The sequence below is a fragment of the Lygodium microphyllum genome, chromosome 8 (genome assembly GCF_053477565.2).
Source record: "Lygodium microphyllum isolate KBCC chromosome 8, Lygodium_microphyllum_v1.1.10, whole genome shotgun sequence".
Classification (NCBI taxonomy): domain Eukaryota; kingdom Viridiplantae; phylum Streptophyta; class Polypodiopsida; order Schizaeales; family Lygodiaceae; genus Lygodium; species Lygodium microphyllum.
In genome coordinates, this window is record NC_141142.1 from 155481969 (window position 1) to 155492454 (window position 10486).

Here is a 10486-nt window from a genome sequence, read left to right on the forward strand (position 1 = left end):
ACATTGCAAAGAAATCTGCTAAAATAAGAGCCATTCTCATGTGGATCGTGCATGACTTTATGGAGTACAATGACTACTTAGGTAAATTTATCATTTTCTTATGTGGTTCCTTCAATATATGCTTTCCTGTGATCAAGTTAGTTACATGTAATGGTTGTTGTATGGCTAGTCACTTGAGGTTTACCATGGATGTCCTATGTGTGGATGAAGATTGGATTGCTAAAGGTCACCACAATTAAGAAGATAGTTTATTAGGGACATGAAACATTCTTGCCAAATGGCATGAGAGAAGAATTCCTTGGGCAACCTCTTACATGGATGAATGCGCAAAGCTGGTATGAGTGAAAGATGATCGATGAAGAGTTGCTCTCAAGTGGTGAATTCACTAAGATTGGTGTTATGATGAGTGTTGATGAGACACTCATGTGCTCTTTTCAGATTCTAAAACCTATAGAGAAGAGGCCCAAATATTCAATAATATTGGTGCTATGATGAGTGTTGATGAGACACTCATGTGCTCTTTTCAAATTCTGAAACCTGTAGAGAAGAAGCCCAAATATTCTTATGCTAGTGTGAACTTTGGAAGACCAAGGACACCACCATGGGGTGCCAAGCTGTATTAGGGTGGCACAACTTAGTGGCTAGATATTTAGTTTGGATAGTTTACCTGCAAAGGCATGCATTGTGTAGTTGGTCTTGTCAGATACATTTTTTGAATAATTCACAGAGACTATGGAAGGAATATGTCACTCGTATCTCCTTTTTGTTACATGCTTAGTGGAAATAGTATAAAATGCCCACAACTTTCAATTTTTAACATGTATGAAAGTCCAAATTGGCATATTCTAATATGATTTGCTAGAGGATGACATCGATTCATTTAATTTGCAGATTCCCTTGACATTGATGACATGATAGTGTTGTTTGCTTTGCTTTAAGAAGTTTTTCTTTGTTGCTCGTGCAACCAATCATGTGAATATTATAGATAAAATGTGTAGGCTTCCTACGGTTTCAAGATGTTAAAAAGAAAAAAGAAAAAAGGATTTGTAGAGCATAATGAGAAGTTAAAAAGGCCTTGCAAGAGTACACTCACAAATAAATGTTAGGACAATGGGGCTTGAGAAAGTGGAAGCTCAAATAGGGTTGGAAGTGCATTGTTCCTTGTCCTTTGCTCTCGGTCACTCTTAAAAATTCAAATGGTTATCTCACAAGTAGTTGTGCCTTAGTAATTTTGCTTACTACAAATATTTCAATGTTTTTCAAACTAACCCATTTAGTTATAAGTGCAGTTTTGGGGGATGTAATAACATTCAACAACACCTTATAGGCACATGCAAGGATACTTATCATTGTAAAGTTGGTGTTTGAAAAAAGTGTAGTTTTATTAATTGGAATAAATATTTTAGTGTCATCTTTTTGGATTGTGTGGCTACTCAATATTATACATATGCACACTCTATGCCTATATTCCAAACTAGTTCTATGCTCTAGACACATCATGTGGCTCCATCTTAGAGAAACAACTTTGTGCAGATGATCATAAAGGATGAAGATATAAATAAGATGAGAAGCCAAAATCAAAATTTGAGAGCAAGCATGTTGTTGGTTTGCATATCTCCAGTGACTTGCTAGATTAGTGGCTTCCACATTGCTTTGGTTGCACCATGTCACGCTATTAAGCGAGGCTACTTTGTTTATTGAACCCAAGGACTATTTTATATAGGCAACTTCTATCATTAATAACATTTTCTCTACTAACTGAATTCAAGAGGTTAAGTACTTTTTTCAAAGAGGGAATTGTAATCTTAAATGTCAATCAATAAATCCCTTGATCACAATTATGATCGGGGTTTGGTAGCCAAAGTTATAGTTGATATAGTGACACGTGGTATTGCAGGACTACATTATAATGATAGGGCACAAATGCAGCTTGATCAGTGTCAGAAAAAGGACTGTTTGATGCATTTGTGCTTGAATGCAATAGCCAAAAATTGAGTAACAGTGAGCAATAACTAGGTAAACTAAGTCATGACTTCTAGTTCTAGCTCTTTTTCTCACTCTTGGCATCTCAAAATGAATGCGTTGAATGCTACTCTATGGTGACAAGAAGCTATCAGGGGGGTTGAGAGACACAACCAACTAATTGAAAGATATAACCAACTAATGTCCAAGTTCTATCAACAATTGGATCAAATGGAACTTGCCAATAATCAATTGAAGAAGGATCAATATGGTCAGCAACTTGATCGACACCATGAGCAATCCATGTGTTCAAACCATATGAACATCATTATGATGAACACTATTATGGGTATGAACACCATGGGTATTATCAATAACATGATTATGAGCACTAATATGAACATTCTCATGAGAATTACGAACATGATCATTGGTATGGGGTTGATGAACAAAGGCAACAACATGTGCATACTTATGGTCAGCATACATGGATGTGATGGTTGTGTATATTATGAGTAGCAACATGCATTTGACGACTATGCACATTATTATGAGCTGCATTATGGTCATGGGCATGGACACCCATTTGGTCAATATTATGTACATGGGAAGTAGCATGTTGTAAATGAGTATGTACATGGGGAGCAACGTAACTAGGAGCAATGCAGTGATCAATATGATCAATAGCTTGATCATTACTATGCGCAACATGAGCAACCATTTGGGTAGCCTTATATACATGGGTAGTAGCATGCAAATGTATATGAGTATGTACATGGGGAGCAACGTAACCATTAGCCATTGATAATTTTATGCATTAGTGAGTATGGACGGCCACTATCATATGAGAAACATGTATATTGTGACCATGCATCTTTTTATGAGGCAGCAACATATACATGATGATTGATGATGCATATGATTAGTCTTCTTTTGGACATGCTTTTAATTAGCATTCTTATGGGCATCATGATGCTACTAATGATAGATACCTCACTAGTGATGACAAATGAGAAATGCATGCTCAAGGCCTATGCTACAAGTGTGCTAAGCCTATGTCGGCTAATCACAAACACATGCCAAGAATGCTAAACTAACACTTGTACTTGAGTTACTTGATGAGGAGGAGGATCAAATGAAATGAGTTGGCTGAACCCTAGTCCCCCTTGAGTACTCTAGCCATCATAAGAGCATCTTACAATAGTTTCGTGTGAAGGAGACCCTTCAGTCTAAGTATCTTGAGTTCGAATGCTCAATGGTAGCCAAGAATGTGGGGGTCATAGACATGCAACACCTAGGGTTTGATGCAATCAATGCAATCATGAATTTATCTCCACTTGATTGTAACCTTATGGGTAATATTCCAATGGATGGCATAGATCATACATTTCCCTTTGATCCAAGTGGGTTAAGGATTGAGCCAAAAAGTAAAAGCTATGTTTAGAATAACACATATGGCACCATCTTCATGGGATATTTATGTTAGTGAGGCTCTATCTTATACCACTATTTCATGGTAGACTACATGCAGTTTGATGCCTTGATAAGAATTTCACCATATTCGCTTGCAAGCTATGATCATCTTTACTTAGGTCTGTTAGATGAAGAAATAATGGTGGTAGTCAAAAGCCTTCCTTGTTCTCAGGAAGAATTCAAATTCATATTCACCAAGCATGCTTCTTTGCTAAAGAATTAATAGCAACACAAGTGACCAAAGAGCAAGCTCTCAATAGCCACTTGATAACCTCCTTCAAATGCAATTGCATAGAAACAACAAGAGAAGAAATAGAGTAACTAAATAGTCTAGCCAATTTTGAATCCCCATTTTTGCAGAAGTGGTTCACCCTCCATGCTTAGTGGGAAAGAATGAGGAAAGAATTGGTTATCAAAAAATGACCAATGCTAAACAACATTAGGCAATAAAAGATTGACCATTAGAAGTCCACGTTCTACTCCAACCACATTTGTTTTGGATACTAAGTAAGGAGAAACTACGTATTGCTAATCATATGGGGTCAAAGGATCTCCTCACAGATGTCCTCACCTCTATCACTCATATAGGCAGCATAAGACAGAGTGACATGGATCATTATACTACCATGGAATGCAATCTTCCATGTTATGATTGGCTGTTGCAGCAAGATCCTACAAACTTAAATCAGCCTGAATCTTCTTATACATAAACTATGTGACATAATGTCTCCACATGCATTTCACTTATTTCTTTTTCTCTCTTTTTAAATATTTTTTTTTTCTTTTTTAGCCATTGTATATTTGGCAATCTTGAGTCATAGATGGCATCTCACTCAACAAACACCCCCTTATAAGCTATGAAGCAGGAAGGGGAGGGAGTAAGAAAGATTATCATGCATGTTTAAGGACATGAAATATGATCATGCATGTATAGCCTTTTTAAGGAAAAGCGATGAACATTTTTATAGGAATATATAAGCATTTGAAGTGAAATATCAATAATGCAATTTTGTGCACACTTAAAATGGGACTTGCAATGTCTAATCACATTTTTTGTCCTCGTTTTAGATATATTAAGAAATTACCAGAGTTGATGAGGAGGTCATTTGCGAGAAGCATGGCAATCCCCCAAATTCCTTTTATGGAAGAAGAGTTGGTAAAATACAAGATGAACGTGGACATCTTGAGGAGTGAGAATCAGAGATAGAAGAAGATTCAAAACTTGGGACAAATCATAGATGGAGATCATCGAAAAGCCTAAAAGTTGGTGGAATTGTGCTCCCTAGGTAAGTATCTTGAAAAATTTGGAGGCAGGGTGAACCATCCAAAATACATAGAATTCTTTACCAATTATGACATTGACAAAAGGATCAAGATGATAGTCATTGTAAAGACAAGTGCATGCCTGTAGAAAGTGGGAATTCTCTTATTTGTAGAATTGGTGCATGGCCCTATATTTACCAGAGCACTCACAAAGGGTGACCAGGAAAAAAACGAATGTCATTGCTAAGTTTAAGTCCTCTAAGCAAGAGATGGGCAACAACGGGATTAAAATTGAAGCAATCCCTGACCTAAATTTGAAAATGCAAACCAAGTTATGCATGCACTATTCACTAATACTAAGCACAAATCCAGATGAATAGAATTCACGTAGGAATGTTTGAAGACCTTACGGGACATGTGAAGAATGTGGACCTCAATGCTTATAGATGGAATACCATACATGTTATGGTTAGATTTCTCAATTTCAATGCCCAAGGACTTGCTGGCTCTAAGAAGTTACAATGGTAAGCAAAAAACCTACAAGAGGAAAGGCAACATGCAAAGCACCCACGGTTGAGTTTGGGGTGTACTGACTACCATAATAGAAGAAGCATTGAATGATCCTAACAGTACTAGGGAAATGGTAACAAAGTACAAGTTGAAGAAACAACAACATGATCAATTTAAGAAGTGACCTCAAAGGAAAAAGAAATAAGCAAAACCTCATCCAATGCACATAGAAAGTAGGGGCAAGTAAAGGAAGAAGAGGGCTCCCAAATCTCACAAACCAGAGAAAGAGTACAAACGAAAAGAGAGAAAAAGATAGAAAAAGAAAGAACAAAAATTGGTGAAGTAGCATAGCAATATGAAATGGAGGCCATCTAGAAGTAGAACACAAGAAAAGCAAAGTTAGGAGAGGGTACTCAAAAGAATGAGTAGGAAAAGAGCAAGGACATAGCCCCCACGAAAGAAGGGAAGAAGAAAGGTGCTTCAAAGAAAGGGCACTCAAAAGAATGAGTAGGAAAAGAGCAAGGACAAAGCCCCCACCACCAATGAAGGGAAGAAGAAAGGCGCTTCAAAGAAAGGTAATGAGAAGGAAAAAATGCCATCTGAGGAGAAAGAAAGGAGGATTATCACTAGGTTATTCGAAACTCTATGGAAGAGACAACTAGGGAGACAATATAGATATTGAAGTCCCACTTAGTCCATCCCAACCTAGAGTGCTCAAGTAAAAGTGTAGAAAAAGTGGGAAGCACCACTAGTGTGAAAGGACCTAAGATAGTGTGCAATAAAGGGAAGGACCTAGCTCAACCATTACCACCACCACCACCACCCCAACCAATCCAATGGTGGCTGAGGAAACCTCTAATAGTTCTTTGTGCTATATACACATTTAAACTCTTTATGTGTTTCAACATTGTTCATGTTCCTTGAGTTCAAAAGGTTCAAAACCACTTTTGAGAGATGTGTTAGCACTTTTTTTTAGCAAATCATTTCTTACCACCTTGAAGTGATACATCACTACTTTTTAGCGGTGATGCAAATTTTATATGGTGTTGCACCACTGAAAAGTTGTGTTACTTACCACTTTTGACTACCTTGAAGTGGCATAGTACCACTTTTCAATGGTGGAATTGCACCAATCAACCAAATTTGACCACTTTCAAGTGGTACATTACCACCTTACAATGATTCTTCACAAAACTTAGATGCTCCACCTCTCAAAAGTAGTACCATTGTACCAAATTTGACCACTTTTTGATTAGAAATGCTTACAAGCCACCAAATTATTCAATTAAATTCTTGAAGGTTTGTGTACTACTATCAAATAACATAAACTTTGAATTGTTGTAGTCCTATCATAAGAAACTAGCGAAAGATACCTTGTTATTCAAAGTATTTATCTAGAAACATTCATTATACTTTTGTTCCTCAAGATTTTAGAGTTCTAGCTAACAAAATACCTATTCTCATGTTTCCTTGATAGTTAATATTTTTCTCATATTGAATTTTTACCTATACCATCTAGTATTTATCTTTCTCTCATCTTCTCATCCTCTTATTTATCTTGGTTATTGGTAGGTTAAGGAGCCCTTAAGGAGTAAGATAGAGGATCTTCAAAGAAGTTTGCACTCTATTCTTGTATGTTAAAGGAATTAATGGTCCACTCTCTTCAGTCTAAACATGTTCAAGGAGTAAGGAATTTGTGACTTGTTTGAAGTTAGTTTAATTTTCAAAATAGTTCGAAACTAGAAGAGATAAGGTAGGAGTAAGTTTGAGATTGAGGAGGTATAGAGAGTTGATGGAGAACAGATAGAGGGAGATGTGAGAATGTATACATAGAATGCAAAGAGATAGATAGGTAAAAAGTAAGAGTATGGAGAGGTAGGGCAAGATCGAAAGGTAACATGTTTCAATTAAAAACTACAATCTACTCAATAATAATGAAAATATCCTTGTGCCAATATTACCTAGTGTACATTCTTTAAAATGCAAGAAAAGACACAAAAATAACAATAGAGCTTCATTGCTAATGACTTCCTTCGTAAGTAAGGTAAAAAGAATCTAGAGAATGATTAGCTAGAGACTCGTAGAGAGAAAATTGAGAGATTTTGGAGGTGCAATATAGAGCTACGAGAGAAAGATACAAACACATAGAAATGTCTATCGACCTTGTGAAAACTTACCCTACATAGCATTTCTCAAAGAAGAGGGGACAGCTATATGGAATTGACCTTTTGGAAAAAAGTGGACATTCTATGAGAGCTCATGGTTACCTGCCATACTTGGAAGATGGAGTGAAGGCATTGATTTGTGTATGATGCTGGATCTAACACGCCGTTTAATTTATGATGTTAGCTAAGTAGGTGGGAGATGTGGCTCGAGACCAACACAATATTAAATGCAAGCCTTATCACGTAAATAATTCAAATCTCGAATGTAAACGTAAGACGCCATTAATGCACGCAGTCTTTATACGTGCATATATTGGAGAGACTGTCGGGAGGATTAGATTAAGTGGATCAAAATGGCAAGAGCAGGGAGTCTAGTGATCATCACCTCGACATCCTACGTGAAGCCAGCAAAGGAAATTAAGAGGCATTTCATGCATCTAGCAGAGACTGATATGCTGTTTGGGGATCTCCCATACACTCGCCATCTTTACTTCTACGATGTGAGGGGCCGACCATCATCAGGCGCGAACAAAATGCAGTCATGGCAGGGAGCGGTGGAGGGGCTGAAGCAAAGCCTCGCAAGGACCTTAGTGGAGTTTTATCCCATGGCAGGCCGTGCAGCAAAGAATGGCAAAAGCACGTGCATCCAGTTGGACTGCAATGACGAGGGTGTGCAGTTCTTGGAGGGCTATTCGCCCCTCTCGTTCCGGGACTTCCAGGAGGATGGCTTCATGATGGGAGAGAGGCTCCAGGCATTTGCGGGCCTCGGCGATAGGCGGAGGGGTGATGAGGAGGGGGAATCTCTCTTATCCGTTCAGGTCGGATGGAGAGAGAGAGGCAATACTAGCCATGATTGGTTGCTTCCATCTCTGACGTGAAGCTGGTGTTGATGCTGATCTGACGTGTGTGTGTGCTGTAGGTTACCAGACTGTCGGACGGAGGCTTGGTCCTCGGCACCGCCATGAGTCACCTTCTCGTCGACGGCTACTCCTTCTGGCACTTCATCGACTCCTGGTGCCAGCTCAGCAGGGGCAGCCCCGCCGTCGCCACCCCGCCACTGCACCTGCGAGCAGCGCTGAAACCCGACGTCCTCTCTCTCAATACATTCATTACGCCAGCAGACGGCGAGACGTCAGTGATACCCACAGCCGCGCTGCCAGAATATTCCCCTCGCCCGCCCACGCCAGTCGACCCGCCGGGTCGCCATCCCCCGCCCGCGACCGGCACGAGCGGGTCACTCCGGCAGGTCATCTGGCACGTGCCGGTGGAAGCTGTGCGACGCCTCAAGGAGGATGCCGGCGGGCGATCGTCCACCTTCACGGCGGTGTCGGCGTACCTGTGGAAACGACTGACACGTGCCCAGCGTCTACCGGCCGAGCAGCGGGTCGGCCTCATGATCCCGGTGGATGTGAGGGAGCGCCTGCTGCCGCCCCTGACGCGGGCGTTCTTCGGCAACGCGGTGGTGCCTGCGCTCGCCGTGGCTACGGCGGGCGAGCTCAGCAGTGAGGACCTGGCGGCCACGGCTGCACGTGTCGCCTCCAGCACCTCCCACGTCGACCACGTCTCTGCCTTGGACTTCCTAACCGACTCCAACAAGCCTGCTCGCGTCGCCTCGCTGTCCCAAGGCCTTGTCATCACCAATGTCTCCAACTCCCCCAAGTTCCCTTGCTATGCCTTGGACTTCGGATGGGGCGCGCCCGTTGTCGTGAGGCCCGTCATCGTCCCCCGAGAGAACGTTCTTGACCTCTACCCCGCTCCTCCTCGGTATCCCGATGGGAGCGCGGAGGTTTGCCTAGCTTTCCATAACACCACTTTGGAAGACTTTGCTAGCCCTGATTTGCTAGGCTCTCTATCCATATCAACATCCAAATGAAGTGGTGCCATGTCCTCCTCAATGGAATGCCCCACTTTGGGGTTGTGGGCGAAGCCCCACACCTCAATAAATATGCCAAAAGGCACAACATTATTTAAAAAAACATCACCTATACCTAAGATAGATGAGAATAAAATGTTGACGAATCTACACTCTCAACCCTTAAACAAATTATCCCAACTACTAAGAGTGCTTCTTGTATAAGTAAATAAAAATGCCAAGCTATTCTTTTTCACGTACCTTTGAAATAAGTTCTAGATCTGAGGTGTTTCATATCTTCAATCACTCACTTAAAAGGAATAAATATGCCAAGAGCCATTTATTTCTTAAGTCTCAATGATGGATACAACATCTAATTTTCACCAAGCTTTAAAAACATTAGCAATCTCTCTCTCTCTCTCTCTCTCTCTCTCTCTCTCTAGAAAAAACACACACACATGCACACATGTGTGTGCACAGGTGCCTAATGCGCGTGCACACACACACACACACACACACACACACACACACACACACACAGATTGCTAGTTGGAACGAGCAAGCCATCATGAAAAGTAAACACATAATCATAATCTCCTCTAATATAAAGGAGATTTGGAACAAATACTACCCTATCCTTAGTTGCACTATGGAAATTCCATATTTAGAACATGGTTTAATGTAAGTGGAGTCCATTTGCTAGGATGTGAAATAGCACATACATTTCATAAAGTATATCTTGTGGTGCATATGACACATGATACTTGAATACTATGACAACCTCTACTGAATGGGTTGGCACCAATGCCATAATATCAACTATTGACCATCGACAATAATTTTCTTCATCATGCATCATGATGCATAGCAAAGGAACTAAGACTATGACCATAATTACATATGTTACATGCTCCATGTTTTCATGAGTTTTGTGATTCCTTAAATACCCTTCTCAAAATATTTTTAGACTTAAGTACATGCATGTAAGGAGGCAAAGTGGTGACAAGATTCTTTTTACCTAAGGCTCCATGACGTTTCTTCTCTTTCAAATTTTCTTTCTTTTCAATTTGCAATCCCCTAGGCCCCTCTTTTTGGGTACTCCCCATGCAAGAGATAACATACAAATCAAGGCAAAACTCCCTATGAAAGCTATGCATAGTAGTGAATAACTAGTTTTCTCTGTTGAGATTTGTCCTCCACAGTAGTCAAGAGATACATAGATATGTCCTTGTTCATGCATCCATAAGCATCAACAAGTCTT

General features: G+C 40.2%; 1 protein-coding gene across 1 annotated transcript; it reads left to right on the forward strand.

The window, feature by feature from the left end:
- The first annotated feature begins 7703 nt into the window (after nt 1–7703).
- LOC148033030 (hydroxycinnamoyltransferase 4-like) lies at nt 7704–9713 on the forward strand. The gene is made up of 2 exons (XM_087684223.1): nt 7704–8191; nt 8293–9713. Exons 1-2 carry the CDS (start codon nt 7727–7729, stop codon nt 9244–9246), a joined length of 1419 nt encoding a protein of 472 aa, XP_087540349.1. The 5' UTR covers nt 7704–7726; the 3' UTR covers nt 9247–9713.
- The last annotated feature ends 773 nt before the right edge of the window (nt 9714–10486 follow it).